General features: G+C 42.0%; 2 protein-coding genes across 2 annotated transcripts in view; one reads left to right on the top strand and one right to left on the bottom strand.

The window, feature by feature from the left end:
• Positions 1-2,709, bottom strand: part of wu:fb80c09 (sarcalumenin) — a 22,919-nt gene extending 20,210 nt beyond the window's left edge. The window contains exon 1 of the mRNA XM_053616450.1: positions 1,883-2,709. Coding sequence (XP_053472425.1) covers positions 1,883-1,895 — 13 coding nt within the window. The 5' untranslated portion in view covers positions 1,896-2,709. The remainder of the gene's footprint in view (positions 1-1,882) is intronic.
• The window catches only part of glis2a (GLIS family zinc finger 2a), a 20,260-nt gene extending 2,139 nt beyond the window's left edge, over positions 1-18,121 (top strand). The window contains exons 2-7 of the mRNA XM_053616452.1: positions 6,359-6,501; positions 8,150-8,265; positions 10,784-10,975; positions 11,353-11,486; positions 15,283-15,401; positions 17,453-18,121. Coding sequence (XP_053472427.1) covers positions 6,366-6,501; positions 8,150-8,265; positions 10,784-10,975; positions 11,353-11,486; positions 15,283-15,401; positions 17,453-18,057 — 1,302 coding nt within the window. The 5' untranslated portion in view covers positions 6,359-6,365 and the 3' untranslated portion in view covers positions 18,058-18,121. The remainder of the gene's footprint in view (positions 1-6,358; positions 6,502-8,149; positions 8,266-10,783; positions 10,976-11,352; positions 11,487-15,282; positions 15,402-17,452) is intronic.

Genomic DNA, 18,121 nt, shown 5'->3' with positions numbered 1-18,121 from the left:
TAGGGCAGTTGTCACCAACCCTGTTCCTGGAGATCCACCTTCCTGCAGGTTTCTCCAACCAAAATCTAACACACCTGTTTTAGCAGATCAAGAACTTCTTAAGGCGGTGCCTAAATGGTCAGATGGGCACGATTACGATGGAGCTAAAGTCTTCAGGAAGGTAGATCTCCAGGAACAGGACCGCTGGATTAGGGGGTATGGAGTATCTCGAATGCTATTGGCTGTTGTGGAAATCAGTCAAGCACTTCAGCCTGCTGTGATACGAAACCAAATCACGACTCTTACGGCATGGCATGGCGACTTTAACAGTACGTCTGAATGGTACGCCATCTCTTGAATTTCTCATGGTGGTGTACTACAGTCCTTATGCCGGACGGCATACTATATAGTATTTATGTACTACGCACTACCTATGGGGGTACGACGACATTCTTGCTGGAAAAAAAAACCCCAATAGAAACCATCACAAAAATCCTAATGCCGTGCACTACAAGTACAATTACAAACCATTAAAACCATTACCATTCAGTGGTCAATGGTATCAACTGGACATGACATGGCACTGATAGAAGGCAACAAATTGTAAAGGCCGTACCATTACAGTTTCCATTAAAACCAAAACAATTCCCATTATAACCATTAAAAATTCTCTGATGGTTTCAGTAGTTGTTGATTTATTCAGCAGGGATAGCCATCTGTTTTGACATGCTGTGTACATTGCTAGTGTGAGGTGAGGTGGAATACTCTTAGTACACCAGTATGAGCATAGCGGTTAGTATGGTAGCGTGTATTGAGCAGACATTCTATTTAGCACAGAAGAATTGGAGAGGGAGTATCATTTTGACATACTTTGACCATTTATGTCCTGTAATATCTTACGTATTGTTTGAGGAGGTAGCCTGCTACTGTAGCATACTATTTAGGATGTGTAGACCGAGTAACAGTTTAGTATGGGAATCTGCAAAGAAATGAAATACTCTCATAAGCACACTATAGTGTAGTGGTGTGAAAAAGTACTCTATGGTAGTATGACATCTCGTACTATACGATGCTATTCACTGAGCTTGGTAATATGCAGGAAATGTACTTTTCGACATACCATTTAATACGATAGTATGTAGTAAGGTGGCGTCCCGTTTTGACGTCCTATTTAGTACGGGAGTATGCGATTTGATAGTAGCTTAGTTTTTCCAGTCGCCAGGACAGAGCTGGTTCCTTAGCAACATGTCTTGGCCTGAAAATAAGCCAGAACTGCAAAGCGGTAATGATGCAACTGAGTGTAAGAGCGAAGCTAGCGTGTGCAAAACAGCAGCCGGGGAAGGGGAAAGAGAGGCGACGGAGAGATGTTTGACATGCCTATATGACCGTAAGAGTGCGTGGGTGTGTGTGTGTGACAACTCAGTCAGTAACGTTAGGAAGGTCATCAGGTTTAATGGTTTGGTAAAGCATCACAGAAAGACATTCTTTACTTGTGAGAAATCAAACCACCTCAGCTCCTGTGTGTGTGTGTGTGTGTGTCTCTCTCTCTCTCTGTGTGTCTCTCTCTCGCACACACTTTCACGTTGCGGTCCCTGCAGGGTGATGTATTTCCAAAACAAACATGCAGAGAATTCCTTTCCCCCTCTGTGTAAGGGGGAAGAAAGGGGATGGAAAATATAACCTGAGTGAGAAAGAGAGAGAGAGAGAGAGAGAGAGAGAGAGAGAGAGAGAGAGAGAGAGAGGGGCAGAGAGAAAAGTGTCAAGTGAAGACCTTCTCAGGGCAGAAGGACATAGAGTGTGATGACAGAGGATTTCTGGATCACCTACGGCTATATTATTTTACCTCTTGAAGTAAAGGCAACACCAAACACACACACACACACACACACACACACTTACTTACTTTCTCTCGGCATGTCAGGCCTGCAGCTGGTTTTTGTTATTGTTTATGAGCTTGGCGCATTTCCCTGCATTTCTGTTCCACACACAAAAGCACATTGAAAACAAATTGAGTCAATCCGTTGCACACTGAGGAATGTATATAAATGTGTGTGTGTTCAGATTTGGAGAACAGACGTGGAGAAAATATATATATATATTAAAAAAATATAGACACTGAAGAAGCAAGATTGTTTAAAAAAAAAAAAAAAAAAAAAAATTTGAACAAGCTACCCGGCTTCTCAGCAATACTTGGTCCTGATACGGTACGATTCCTTCGTTTTCAGTTCGGCTTTCATTACTTTCCATTCACTTAAATGTCTTTTCCAAATCGAAATCCTTTTATAGTCTCGCTCCTGCCAGGGAGCCTCACAGCGGTGGACAAGTCAGTAGCCCAAGGACCAGGGACAAGCAGAATATCATGTCTGAGATAGTACTTTTTTTTTTTTTTTTTTTTTATTCGTAGAGGCCCAGCAGATATGAACGGTGAGAGGAAATAAGTACTCAGACACTTTTCTGGACATTGTGAAAGTTATTATCTCAGCTTTAGACTTTCAGCTTTAAGGGACCAAAAGTAATTGTGGGTTAATGACTGCTTGAAGACTGGAACCTATATACCTCACCAGACACTGGGTTTCTTCACTGGTGGTGCTCTGCCAGGTCTTTACTGCACAGTTCCTGCTTTTTCTTGAGGCGTTTTGCTTTCAGCAGGTGAAATGGAGTTCAAATGGATTCGGCTCAGGTGATTGATTGGCCATCGCAGAACCTTCCACTTCCATCCATTCTCCATATCGCTTATCCTCACGAGGAGCCTGGAGCCTATCTCAAAGAACTCGGGGCACAAGGCGCGGGACACCCTGGACAGGGCACCAACCCAACGCAGGGCACAATTGCGCACACATTTACACACTATGGACAATTTGGAAACGCCAATCAGCCTACAACACGTCTTTGGACTTGGAGGTGAGGAGAAAACCCCCGAAGTGAGTAGGAAGGAAATCTCTGAAGGGAGAGCATGTAAGCTCTGCACACACAGGGTGAACCCCTAACCCTGGAGTTGTGAGGCAAATGTGCAAACCACTAAGCCCCCTCCCCCCAACTTTCCACTTCTTTACCTTAAAACAGTGGTCACCAACCCTGTTCCTGGAGATCGACCTTCCTGAAGACTTTAGCTCCAGCCATAATCATGCCCACCTGACCATCCAATCATTGCCTTACGATGTTCTTGTTCAACTAAAACAGGTGTATGGGTTTTGTTTGGAGATTGAACCTCCAGGAAGGTAGACCCCAAGGAAGAGGGTTGGTGACCACTGCCTTAAAAAAAAAAAAAAAAAAGTCTTGGGTTGCTTTCTGGTTTGTTTCTGATCAATGTCCACCTTCAGTGTGAAGTGCCGTCCAATGAGTTTTGAAGCTGAATATGAACAGATTATATATCTCTATACACTTCAGAATTCATCCCTTTGCTTTTGTCAGCAGTCACACTCAGTAAATACAATAAATACAAGGGAACCAGTTCCATGGGCAGCCATACACGCCCACACCAGAAGATGAGATGGTATGCTTTGAATCATCAGCAGTTCCTTCCTTTCTCCATACGCTTCTCTTCCCATCATTCTGGTCCAAGCTAATCACTGTCTCATCTGTCAAGTTTTTGGCAAACTCTTATCTAGTCTTCCTGTTTTTGAGGCTTTACAGGTTTACATCTTGTGGTAAACCCTCTGGTGAAGTCTTCTCTTGATTGCTGGCTTTGCCACAGATACGCCTCCCTCCTGAAGCGCGTTCTTGTTCTACCCAGGGGTTTTTCTTCGCTTCACCAGGGAAAGAATTCTTGCCATCCACAGTTGTTTTCCATGGTCTTCCAGGCCTTTTGGTGTTCCTGAGCTCATTAGCGTATTTTTCTTTTTAAGAAACATACCAACTGGTTGATTCAGCCACAGCTAACATTGTTGTGATCTCTCCGATGGGATTGGGGTTTTTTTTTTCTTCTTTCTTTTCAGTCTACTGACTGGCAGTGACAGCTCTTTGGACTTTATATTGTGAGTTAACAGATTCCAGATGCAAATGCCACACTTGAAGTCGATTCTAGACCGTCAACTCGATCTGCTTACTTGGAAAAAGTGAAACAGTGAGGGGAATAGCACACACCTCGTCGTGGAGCCTCTGAGCAGCACTTTGAGGGCGTACGCATTATTTAATTTCAACTCCGATATACTGAAGTCAGTGTACTAACAATGCCCGTGAGGATACATTGAGAAAACTACATGCGATGTAACGGATTGCGATATTTAGGCTAGATCGTGCTTTCATAAAGCTTCACCGCCACATGGATTGGAACAATGTCTGGTCCTTCCAGAGAGAAACATCTGAGTTTGGACTGAAAATTAAAACCACAGGCGAAACCGAAGGAAGGAGGGGTGAATTTTCATCTCTTTTTTGGAAGCTGTCGTGTCTCTCTCATCAGCGGCTCATTAGTCAGCTCTGCTTTGTGCTCAGACCTCATCCTGTTATGCATAAGTGTGTGTGTGTGTGTGTGGATATTTGCGTGAGCGAGCCACTCCTTTATAATAGGAGACACTTGGATTGCATGTGGCTTACAGACCATTTGTGTGTGCGCGTGCATGTGTGTGTGTGTGGACTGAATATGGGCAGTGCATCAGAGATTTGGAAGGAAGGAGTCACTGCCGGTAAAAGAGACCGAGGGAGGGAGGGAGAAAACAGGAGAATGTTAAATATGAGACTTCACAAGTAGAAAAGATAAACATTTACAAAACCTCAGCAGTGCGAGAGAGAAAGGGAATCGAAAAGTAAAATCATTATAGAGACAGAGAGCCAGAGGTGAAAGGTGAAAAAGGCCGAAAGAAAGAAACTAGAAGGGTCCGGAGCGAACGGGTGGCTCCACAAAAAGAAAGATGACATGAAGCGAGGAAAGAGAGGTCGAGTCGGAGACAGAAAAGGCAGACGGTGAAGGAAAAAGAACAGTTGAATGATTTTACTGGTGCAAGAAACTGGCGTGCGATGATGAAGTAGAGGAGGGAGGGAGGGAGGGAAGGAAGGAATATGCAGAGGAGAGGGATGAAAGAGAGAACAGTGGTGTAGAGGAGGGTAAAGATTGAGAAAGAATGATGGTAGTGGAATGAGAGATGTAGAGGGACGGTGTAGGAGAAAAGTGAGTGAGACAAGGTCAGCATGGAGGAGAGAAGAGGAAGAGTGACAGGCGACAGGGGTTAAAAAAAAAAAAACCAACAACAACAAACCCATCACGCTTCTCCTAAGCGTGCTGCTTTTCACAAGCTGGGTTAAAGAAATCACCGGGGTGGAGGACGCAGGATTCAGAAACACACGTAGCGCTACGGAGAGATGCGTGCACAACGCAAACATTTCTTTTTCCTATGAAAAAAATACATCATATTACAGCACTTTAATATCATTTCGTTTTCATCAGTAGTCAAAGTTGTATTATGTTTAGGACTGAGACTCTGTGAGGGAGCAGTGAGCACTAAAGAATCAGTTACTTTGTGTGTGTGTGTGTGTGTGTGAGTGAGAGAGAGAGAGAGAGAGAGAGAGCGAGAGAGTGAACTGGCGTGTAGGAAAGCAGGGAGGCAAAGTAAAGGAGGGGAAAAGTAACTGTCGAAAACACAGAGGAATGACGAGGGAGGAGAAGAAAAGTGCAGGGAGGAGAGAGACTCTGTGTGAGTGTGTGTGTGTGTGTGTGTGTGTGTGTGTGTGTGTGTGTGTTTCTGGTGGGTATAGAGAAGAAAGAAAGAGGAGAAAATGTGAGAGGAGTGAGAGAGTGTGTTTCCAGGGAGTGGTCAGCAAGACCGTGAACGTCTGCGTTCCTAAACTGAGGGGAGTTTCCTTGGAGAGGGAGAAAGCCTCAGTGATGTGTGTGTGTGTGTGTGTGTGTGTGTGTTGCTTAATGGTTAAGTCATGTGATACCGTTGGGAACTAAATCTTCTAGCAGTGCCACTGACTGGAAGCAAAACAGTATAAAAACCCTGCAAAGCAAAACTGTACGAGTGTGTAGTGTGGATAGTGCACTTAGTGACCTGTTTTATACATACACACACACACACACACACACACACACACACATACGGTGGTGCTGTCTGTGGATATAGGCCAGATGCCGAGACAACTGTACCTCGTCAGCATGCGTGATGGAGGATGTAATTGTGTGTGTGTGTGTGTGTGTGTGTGTGTGTGTGTGTGTAGCTGGTACTCGTCTAGCAGAAAGAAATGTAAATCACTTACAGTCGCCTGAAGTAAATTTAGTACGTCTTTTTCCAGCTGTGTGCGTGCAGCCTTTAAATGAGGGAGGGGCATTATGCATGCGCGCGTGTGTGTGTGTGTGTGTGTGAGTGAGTGAGAGAGAGAGAGAGAGACGTTCTTACAAAAACATTTAGAATCTTCTCTTACTTTCTTTTTTTTTTTTTTGCCACAGGCACGCCATGCTCTCCTTAGACGAGCCGCTGGACCTGAAGGTCTCCTCCTCGAGCCGGGACAGAACACACAGAACGTCCATCTGCGCCCCGCTCCGATTCACCCGAACCAGGGTACCACGCCCGACACGCAGCTCCGATACGGGTCAGCACAGAAACACACACAGTTTAAGGGCTGTTAAAATGTACTCGGATAAAATCTGAATGGATTTAAATATAAGCGAGTTTATAATTAACATACCAGTAGCACTATATTATAACTGAGTACACACCCATCTGGCATTCCAAAGTCAGGGGGCCAAGCACCGAAAGTGCACTGAAACCCTATTGTTATTCTACCTTTCCTTCTTCTTCTTTTCTTCTAACTGTCTGGTAAAAAGTTGTGATATTTGGTACACTGATCAGAGAGCATCTAGCGCCACCATCGGGCCAATCGAAGTGGGGCCTAATTTGGAAGTACATTCACGGTCATACCTTTTGAACCGTATGTCCAAAATGTAAAAGACATCCCTAGATTCCCTGGTTTGAGATGAGTTCGACCCACCCTATGAGGCCTAGTTAGATTTTCCGCCATCTTGGATTTTGTCAAAAACGTTTTTTTTTTTTTTTGTTGCTCCTCCTACAAATGTTGCCCAATCATCACCAGGTTTTTCGCACGTCATCGCCGGCGTAAGCCTCAGAAAAGTTATCAACAGAATTTTGAATATTCAGAACGGTTTGCCCGTATCGTCCAACGAAGCCACCAAACAGGAAGTGTGGCTGCTTTTCAGAACTGACAAAACCTTGGTAGGCATTTCAGGACCCTGATGAGGCTATGCAACAAATTTTGTGCCAGCACTACCTACTGGTCAAAAGTAACAATAACATGCCTAAAAATGCTTACATCTAACTGCCATTTTTGCTACTCCTCCGCCAAATTTTGTCCAATCTTCACCACATTTGGCTCACATCATATTAAGACCCATCTGAACAAAAGTCTTCAAAGGAATATTGATATTCAAAACCGTTCTCCAATAACAGACTGGCAAATGAGTGAAACTACAAATATTTACGTTCATGCACTAGAGGTCGACCGATTGATCGGTTTTGCTGATCAATCGGCACCGATAACCGATCGCTAGAACTATCGGTTATCAGAAAAAAAAATTCCACAGTTTTCCCCGGTTGTTGGAGCGGCTGAGAAGGGTCCTCTGTCAATATAAAGTACTAGAGCGGCCTCTAGAGGTGAAATAAATATGATAAAATGTTGTTGTGTTATTTAAAGTGTTTTTTTTTATTCATTTTGGACATCTCCATTTTTGTTTGTTATTTGGAGTGTTCCTTTTTGGTTCCGTTTGGATGTATATTTACTTTAATATTTATTAACAGTTAATAAATATGAATATTTATCTCACTTAAAAAGTACAGGGCATTTTCATGGTACAATCAGTACTGTTTATTTTTCTATCAAGTGCCTGCTTGAAATTCTAAACTACTTACAATTACTTAATATCAAGTGTAGGATTCATACTGGGTAATTTTTTTTATTTTTATTTTTTTTAAGTATATAATTTTATACAGGAAATGGTAAAATAAGCCATACAATTGTTAAATTTATTCAGAGCCCTTTGCTTAGACTTAGGCAAGATGTATTTGAATTCAAGATGTATTTGAATAGAGTAGAAATATGATCTTAAACATTCAAATGTCGTTTTTTTTTCCCACCTTGGAACATGTAAATCTCATTAAAATTCAAATAGGATTTAAAACAGTAATTTATGTAATACATACATTCCTGCTTTGTGTGTTCGCAGATATCGCAGACTCTCCCACATCCTCGAAGCCAGACCTCAGTGCGTGTTCCTCGTCTCCTCCCTCTCCTCAACACTCCTCTTCCAGCTGTGGTCCCCTGTCGCCCCCTCAGGCCAGGGTGAGCTTTAACACACACCCATCCCAGACAAGAGGGAAATTATACACACTCGCTTCTGGGCTGCGTTCCAATATTGGTTCGAACACGTTCTCCTTAATTTGTTCTCGAATGCCCATTGAAGTGTCCTAGACAGATCCCATACTTAGCTGAAGGCAAGTTTGTTAGATTGGTTAGTTTCTTGGATGCCTGGGGGATTGAATCATCAGTGTAGATTTCAGTGAGAGAACTTACCCACAAGGCATTTCTGCATGTTGCAATTTCCTGTTTGAAAACTGCAAGACAGAGAAGATGACGGATGAAGATGAAATTTTAGCAAAGCAGGAATAATAAAATACGTAATATCTATAAATAAAAAAAAAGAATAATAAAAAAAAAAGCTAATCACCAAGGATACTACTTCAAATTTGTTCGTGCTGCTGAAGAAGTGTATTCCTCTTGAAAAATCTGTTATTCTGGAAAGTCTTATCTAAATATCTAAAATACACCTCCTTTGAATTATTATTATTTTACACATTTTGTTGCGTGGAAAATTGAAATGAAATTTTTTGGGATTGTTACTATTTGATTTATACACCATAACATTTGAAGGTGTCAAAAAGCAGACATTTTGTTGGTTGCTTAAATGTTCACCCCCTCGGGTCAATACTTTGCAATTACCACCACAAGTATTCTGGATTTTGTCTCAGTCAGCGTTGCACATCTGGATCCTGATATTACGCCCATTCTTCTTCGCAAAATTACTCTAGTTGTGTCGGACTGGATGGAAACCACTGGCGAACAGCAGTTTAAGTCTTGAGATTCTCAAATCAGATTGAAGCCAGGGCTTTTCGAACATACTCAGGTTCTTGGATTTGAGCTGTTAAAAGGTGAACCTCTGCCACGCTCTCAAGTCTCTTGCAGACCAGAACGGGGTTTTCTTCTAGGATTTCTCTGCATTCGGTTCTCTCCGTCTTGCCCTCAATGTTAACCAGTTAACCTGCTGATGAAAAGAATCCCCACAACATGGTGCTAACACCACCATGATTCTTTTTGCATTCATAATTGCTTCTGGGCTCTTTCATATCCTCTGAGCATTTTTTTTTTTTTTGGATCCTCTCAGTTTTTAATGTTGCCGGGTCTTTATGTATGTGGGCTGAGAGATTAATGGCAGAATTAAACTACTTACTATTCATTATTTAAGTTTTGTATTGTTGTCTTTTTGCCAGATTACACCTACAATAAACTTGCCTATGTCTTCCCATAAGACATGCAAACTCGTGTTGTGTGTGTATCGTATACATATATATAGTATGTACAATGTGTGTAGATTATATAACTCCAAATGCAGGGGTGCCCATATTTTTTGCCATGACTGTATATACAGGTGCATCTCAAAAAATTTGAATATCATGGAAAAGTAAACATTTTTTTCTCTGTAATTTAATTCAAAAAGTGGAACTTCCATATATTCTAGAGTCGTTACGCATAAAGTGAAACATTTCAAGCCTTTTTTTTGTTTTAATCTCGATGATTACGGCTCACGGAAATCATAAATCCAGTATCTCAAAATATTCGAATAAAGAGTTTATCATACAGAAATGTTGACCTTGTGTAGTAATTTATGTAATGTTAATTTATGCACTGATACTCAGTCGGGGTTTTAATCCTTTCACATGAATGACTGCATCAGTGCGGCGTGGCATGGAGGCGATCAGCCTGTGGCACTGCTGAGGTGTTCTGGAAGTCCAGGTTGCTTTGATAGCGGTCTTCAGCTCGTCCGTATTGTCGGGTCTGGTGTCTCTCGTAGATTCTCTATGGGGTTCGGGTCAGGCGAGTCGGCTGGTCGATCGAGCACAGTAATACCATGGTCAGTAAAGCAGTTACTAGAAGTTTTGGCACTGTGGGCAGGTGCCGAGTCCTGCTAGAAAAGGAAATCAGCATCTCCATAAAGCTCGTCAGGAGACAGAAGCATGAAGTGATCTAAAATCTCCTGGTAGACGCTGCATCGACTCTCGACTTGAGAAAACACACTGGACCAACACCAGCACATGACATGGCACCTCAAATCATCACTGACTGTGGAAACTTCACACTGGACTTCAAGCAGCTTGGGTTCTGTTCCTCTCCACTCTTCCTCCAGACTCTGGGACCTTGATTTCTAAATGAAACGCAGCATCTACTTCCATCTTCCCCGTGATTGTGTGTGTGTACTGACCCAGTCTGAGAGATTAAAGCCTCAGGAAACCTCTGCAGGTGTTTTGAGTTAATCAGCTGATTAGAGACCTTCTCAGGTTGACATTTCTCCATTATAAAGTCCTTATTCGAATATTTTGAGATACTGGATTTTTGATTTCCGTGAGCCGTAATCATCGAGATTAAAACAAAAAAAGGCTCAAAATATTTCACTTTATGCTTTTCCACGACATACACCTGTACGTGTGTGTGTACATATACGTATATAATAATAATAATAATAATAATAATAATAATAATATAATATATAATATATTAAAGACACCAACTTGTCTCTCACACACAGGATTCAGAGACTATCGGTTACCTAGAAGGTGAGGCTTCTCCTCCTCCACGTCCTCCAGGTTTCCAGTTTTTCCTACCTATTGGGGCAGGGGGCAGCCTCCTCCCACCCAGCTCTATACTGACTGCTCAGCGCCGGGACAGACGGAGTTCTCCTGAACCAGCGGAGGAACAGCTCGCCTGCCGCTGGCTACGGGTGAGCAAGCCGATTGCTCCGAGAACTAAGGAGTAGTAGAGCCTGAATTAACCACTTGATACCGGTATTCTGTGGGCAAAAATAAACAGGCTACTCGCAGATTTGTTCAAAATAAAAAAAAAACACAACCAACAAACATGCCATCTAAGGACACATCCCTATGAGTAACATTATCCAACACAGCCTAGAACAAGTTACCTTGGGTTACTCTGGGTTCTATTTTATACCTGTAGTGATGATACTGCTCATTACACAATCATAATTTTTTTTATTTAAATTTCCTCTAAATCAGCGATAAAACAAGGTTCCAGTGATCCCTGGTGTCAGTTTTAACACACTGCCCTCCAATTTTTTCCCCTTTGTGCATGGCTCTGTAGTGCCACCTGCTGTTCGAGTGCCTGCAGGATCTGGTGGATCACGTGACCGAGTCCCACGTAAAGCCAGAAAGGAGCTCAGGCTACTGCTGCCACTGGGAGGGGTGCGCGCGCAAGGGCCGCGGCTTCAACGCCAGGTGACAGACTATCACTTTCAGACGTTTACAGTGCATCTCAAAGTGTTTAAAATTGGTACCAAGAGTGCCGGTCCTAACCCATTTGGTGCCGTAGGTGAGATTTGTCCTCGACGACTCCCAGTTAATTAAATAATTAATTCTACACTCATTACTGTTGAAGCTGGCATCTGTGGATCTGAGACAGATGTACTCGTTTTTCCAGTTTATCAGCTGAACAGTGAACTAGTTCAACAAAACAGACTTGATATAAAAACCATAACGAACTTCCCTTTACTGTCACACTATCCACCGTTACCCTTAACAGGTTCCCCTTAAAGTTTCTTCCTCTTAACATCTTAGGAAGTTTCGCCACCGGTTTGCTAAACAGGGATAAATTCACACACTTAAAATCTCTATCCTGTGTTTATATGTTTCTGTAAAGCTGCTTTGAGACAACGTCCATCGTTAAAATAGCTATACAAATTGAACTGAATTGCGGTTATAGATAGTCCGTGATGTGCTTAACCATCAGCGTTTTGAAGAGTTGGACGGAAGTCAACCAATCCCAGTCTTCATTGTAAATCCATTATCTAAACAGCCCAATTTAACACCACAAAAACGCCAAATGATATAGAAAATGTAATAAGCTTACAAGGGGGGGCGGGAGGGGTTCACGCTTTCCCTCTTCTTTTTTTCTTCCAAAATTGAGCTCCCGGTGGTTTTTGTCGCTTCATTTTGCACCTCAACTAACCTTCCTGATTGCTACTGGTGGTAATACGTCAGCAGCGTGAGCATAAAAATTATACCACGATCATTATCGTCCATAATGCTGTAAAAAACCTAAACCATCATCATTGACAAACACACACACACACACACACACACTTCAGTCACACCAACGGTGATGACTAATTAGTATGATGTACTTTTTATTTACATTTAAAAATAAATATGTAAAAAACCACCAGTGAGGAGTGTCCTGCTGCTCCACGTTGCACATGCACCTCTGCTTACTTACGGTAGCACAGGGAGAACTGACAAACCAAGCAAAAAGACACGATGAACAGCAATCTCCACTTAGTACTGTTATTTCGTGGTTGTACACCAAATACGGTGATGCCCTAACAGCTGCCTGTGACACCTGACAGATTGACCGGCCCTGCACGCTAACTAATATTACCTAGCAGAATAAAATACATCTACAACACAAATAAAATCCTTTAAAATGCTTAAAGTTTAGGTGCTCTCTGTATTCATTTTTAAACATGTCGTAACTAAGGAGGAAATAAACCACTCGGGAGTGTGCTCATACAGGAATCTTAACAACAATGAGGCGTTGAAATGCAGCTTGATGCAAAATATCGTGACTTATGTCCCTGTAGTTTATTTATTATTTTCCACCACAACCAAAAGTGCTCTGAACAGCAATTATTCTATTTGAAGAGCAGCATGTTATGCTTTTTGTTTAGTCATAGTTCACTAAAATGCAGCCTGTTCTCGAGAAGCAATAGCGTGTCAAATATTCTGCATATCCGACAAGCAATTTACTGCTAAGATTTTTTTTGTAGTAAATAATCGACGTTGTGTGGCTGACGGGCGTGGACTCGAACTGCAGGTCAGACTGGTTTTTGCTAATCTGACACCGGTTCCTGAAAGCACAAGGAAAGATAAGCTGATAATTATTCCTCACCTGTATGTCCAATCTTTACACATCCCACAGGGTGCTTCATCACGTTGTTCAAGCTTCCATTATTGTGCTGTTGATAGAAGTAATTCAGTATTCTCCAGTTATACCTGCAAAGAGGAATAAATACAGTAACTACAGTGTTGTAGGCATGTACAAGCATAGTTTCCCAGTGCAGTGTTCAATTCAGTCCAGTTTTATTTGTATAGCGCTTTTAACATGGACGTCGTCACAAAGCAGCTTTAAATTCCGGGTGTAGACAGGATATACCTGCTTGATAAATCACAGAGACGTCTGTTGATGCTGCTCAAAAAGCGGTTTTGTTTCTCTGGGACGTCTTAAAACACGTCGACCTAACATCACAGATTATGCAAAATCAGACCAGCTTCCCGGATAATAACAGCTTACTGTTTCCCAAGAATGAGTGAAACTCGCTGAAATGAAAATCTATTCTACACAAAATAGAAGCTTATTTTATATGCATTTAAACAAAGACTAAAGCAACAACAACAAAAATGATAGAAGTATATTATCCAGGACTAATAATGATGTTTGAAATTTGTTTTCCAACATATGTTTGTCTCTTTGATATACAGTCAGGTCCATAAGTATTTGGACAGCGACACGCTTTTCATCATTCTGCCTCTGTACACCACTACGATGACTTTATTCGGAGTCCGTCCATTTTCACAGGCTCAAAAGTAATTGGACAATCAATCATGAATATTATTTATTAATGCTCGGATGCAGATCCTGTGCAGTCAGACTGCTCAAGTTGTCCTGAAAACCATGGACATTTGGACCAAATGCTGGAGTTTCCTCCCTTGAAATGCTTTGCCAGCCCTTTACTGCGGCTTGTTTGTGGGTCTTTCTGCCTTGAGTTTTGTCTTCAAAAAGCATGTTCAATTGGTCTGAGGTCATCGGACATTTAAGAACGTTGAACTTTTTTTTGTTTTGGGTCGTTATCCATCTGTACGGTGAAGTGCCGTCCTATCAGTTTTGCAGCATTTGACTGAATCGGAGAAGAAAGTATAGCTTTATATGATTCAGAATTCATCCTTCTATCAGTGGTCACATCATCACACCGGTGACCCAGTTCCATTAGCAGTCGTACATGCCCATGCCATAACATTTCCTCCACCATGTTTGACAGTTGATGTGGTATACTTTTTGGATCACGAGCCCTTCTGTTTTCCTTCTCCATACTAGTCTCTTCCCATTATTCTGGTACTTGCATCATAACTGGTCAGGTTTTATTTTTTAAAAGAGGCTTTTTGTAAGTCTAATTTGGCCTTTCTGTTCTTGAGTGTTACCAGTGGTTTGCATCTTGAGGCAAATTGTCGGTATTTACATTCATGAAGGTGTCTCTTGATTGTAAACGTGGACAAAGATGCGCTACTCTCCTTCAGAGCGTTCTCGACTTGACTAGATGCCGTGAAGGGTTTTTTCCAGCGACAAGGAATTGAAATCCACATTCATCCACTTTAGTTGTCTTCTGTGATCTTCCAGGCCTTTTAGTGTTGCTGAGCTCGCCATTGCACTTCTCTTTTTTCTTTCTTTCTTTTTAAAGAATGTCCCAATTTGTTGATTTAGTCACTCTTAAAAGTTTCTGCTATCTCTCTGATAGATCCATTTAGTTTTTTTCAGCCTAACGATGGCCTCCTTCGCTTGCATCAACACCAATTTGGACCGCATATTGAGTATTCCCCATGAAAAGCTACCAAATGCAAATTCAATGCTTAGAATCAACTCCAAACTTTTTAACGAGGAAATAACGATGAAACAAGCCACACCTGGAAATGAAACAGCTTATCAGACGGTTGTCTAATTACTTTTGAGCCTGCGAAAATGGACAGCCTCTGTTTGAGTAAAAAAAAAAAAAATGGCTGTAATTACTAAAAAAGGTTCACACGGTATTTTTTTTTGTTAATCCCTTTGAATTAAAGCGGAAACTCTACACTTCAATACCATCTTGATTGCATCATTTCAATCCTGTTGTGGTGGTGTACAGAGGCAAAATTGTCTAACTGTCCAAATATTTATGGACCTGACTGTATGACTGCAGGAAGTCCATACAGAACGTGCGTGCGTGTGTGCGCACATCCAAGGTGATAACACGTGTCTTTTGGGTAGGTACAAGATGCTGATACACATCCGCACACACACCAACGAGAAACCCCACCAATGTCCCATCTGCAGCAAGAGCTTTTCCCGGCTGGAGAACCTCAAAATACACACCCGCTCGCACACAGGTGAGACCAACACACATCATACCACAGTTTACGTCCGCCTCGATTATCTTTTTATCACAATCTATCCTTGTAGTTTTATGCGATTACACAAGTACGCACATGCAAGCGGCAAAACAGTTTTTGGCAGCTGAGATGAACTAAAACTCGGGAAGGATGTGACATCAAGGGCAGACTAGCAACAAAAAGCAGCCCGGGAGTTTACAGTCACGCCGCCCCAATTTGACACACAAAATTCCCACGGACACAACATGTTTCTCAAATCAACGAATCATTAATAAAAAACAAAACAAAACAAAAAAAAAAACAGTCTGTTCATTTGTATTGTTTGTGTTAAGCTAAAATGTAAAACGATGAAAAGAATGTTGTCTAAAGGGTTTCCCTCCCCATGTTTGTGTACAGAAAGCAAACATAACGGTGAATTAATGTAATGTAATGCTCACCCGACACCTAATTTGACTTAATAGCCTGCTTTTATCATCAGAATTATTTAAAATATTGCAGAAACACTCAACACAACTAGAGCACACTATATTCACACGATATATTCACCGTCCTCATCACCACTTGCTTAAATAAATCTGTTATTTGAGTGTTTTAAGGTTTTCTCTTTCTATCCATGTTTCGGCAGCGAGTGCTTGATATTTTCAAGGAGTGCTCGAGACTAACTGCCCGGGTGCAAGATTAAAGTAAACAGGAACAATAAACAAAGTAGCCCTTTTTTTTTTTTTTTTTTTTTTTAACACTTGTAAAGGAGTTTTACGCTATAAACTAATGTTTGCTTTAGACAGAAAGCCATGTTCTGACCCTGCTTCGTACCTCAAACGCACAGACGTAGACAATTCCAACTTCCGAGGTGAATTGAACGCAGGATTATCCCATGCCACCTTTGTGGTGGTGCTAGTGTATTTAATGGCAGTGTTACAGTATTTGCACATAGATCAGATTTTCACACAAGTCCTACAAGTAGATCAAGAGAACCCAGTTAAACAAATGAGACAAAAATATTATACTTGGTCATTTATTTATTGAGGAAAATGATCCGATATTACATTTACAGTAAGTGGTAAAAGTATGTGCACCTTTGCTTTCAGTATGTGGTGTGACTCCTTGTGCAGTAATCACTGCAGATAAACGTTTGGGGTAAGTGTTGATCAGTCCTGCACATCAGCTTGGAGGAGTTTTATCCCGTTCCTCAGTACAGAACAGCTTCAACTCTGGGATGTTGGTGGGTTTCCTCACATGCAACTGCTTGCTTCAGGTCCTTCCACAACATTTCTATTGGATTAAGGTCAGGACTTTGATTCGGCCGTTCCAGAACATTCACTTTATTCTTCTTTAACTGTTCTTTAGTAGAACGACTCGTGTGCTTATGGTTAGGGTCTTGCTGCATGACCCACTTTCTCTTAGTGATTCAGATGATGGACAGATGTCCTGACATTTTCCTGTAGACTTCACTGGTGTAATTCAGGATTCATCGTTCCATCAGTGATGGCAAACCGTCCAGGCCCAGATTCAGCAAAACAGGCCCAAACTATGATACTACCACCACCATGTTTCACAGATAGGATAAGGTTCTTATGCTGGAATGCAGTGTTTTCCTTTCTCCAAACATAACCCTTCTCATTTAAACCAAAAATTCTATTTTGGTCTCATTCGTCCACAAAACATTTTTCCAATAGCCTTCTCTCTTGTCCCAGTGATCGTCATCCCATTGATTGAAAACACCAGACTCTAATTTCACTTTCAAATTAACTGCTAATCCTAGAGGTTCACATACTTTTGCCACTCACAGATATGTAATATTGGATCATTTTCCTCAATAAATAAATGATCAAGTGTAATTTTTTGTGTGTCTCATTTGTTCATTTGGGTTCTCTTGGTCTACTTTCAGGACTTGTGTGAAAATCTGATGGTGTTTTCATATTTATGCAGATAATATAGAAAATTCTAAAGGGTTCACAAACTTTCAGGCAACACTGTGTATACACACGTTCATTATGATGGTGGTTGTGACACCTCGCTATCTCCCCCATCCACCTTTTTCTGTTCAGGAGAGAAGCCGTACGTGTGTCCGTACGAGGGTTGTGGAAAGCGCTACTCCAACTCCAGCGACCGTTTTAAGCACACGCGCACACACTACGAGGACAGACCCTACTGCTGCAAGATGGCCGGCTGTCCCAAGCGGTACACAGATCCCAGTTCCCTCCGTAAGCACATCAAGGCTCACGGCCACTCCGTCTCAACAGGCACCGAGCCACCCATCACAACCACGGATCCTTCGACCCCTCCCGCTTCGGCAAGAGCTCATCTGGTGTTGCCTGGGGCCGCACTGGCTCTCTTGCATGCCTTTTCTGGGCCACTCATGGCTCTGGGTCACTCTCCACTTGATCTCTCCATGTCTGCAGGGCATACGGGGGTGGAAGCTGTGGTCCGTCATAACATGGCTCCAGGGCTGGGGCTGGGCAAGACACCTCTATTTGACCCTTTACTCCTTCCTTCGTTTGGGCTGGAGGCTAAGCAAAGGGTTTTGAAGCAAAAGGGTGGTGATGATGAGAATGACCATGATAACAGGGCAGTAGAAGAAGGATGCAACGCTTTGTCCTGGGTGTTCGTCCCGCCGGGTATGATGATGCTCAAGCAGGCCGTGGTCAGCTAGACCAGGATCACGTCCTAAGTCACGTGATCTGTAAAAAAAGAATAATTTTTTTTTTTTTTTTTTT

Source organism: Ictalurus furcatus, chromosome 27 (assembly GCF_023375685.1).
Source record: "Ictalurus furcatus strain D&B chromosome 27, Billie_1.0, whole genome shotgun sequence".
Lineage (NCBI taxonomy): Eukaryota > Metazoa > Chordata > Actinopteri > Siluriformes > Ictaluridae > Ictalurus > Ictalurus furcatus.
Note: the sequence above shows the minus strand (reverse complement) of the source record. Positions and strands in the feature narration are given on the sequence as shown.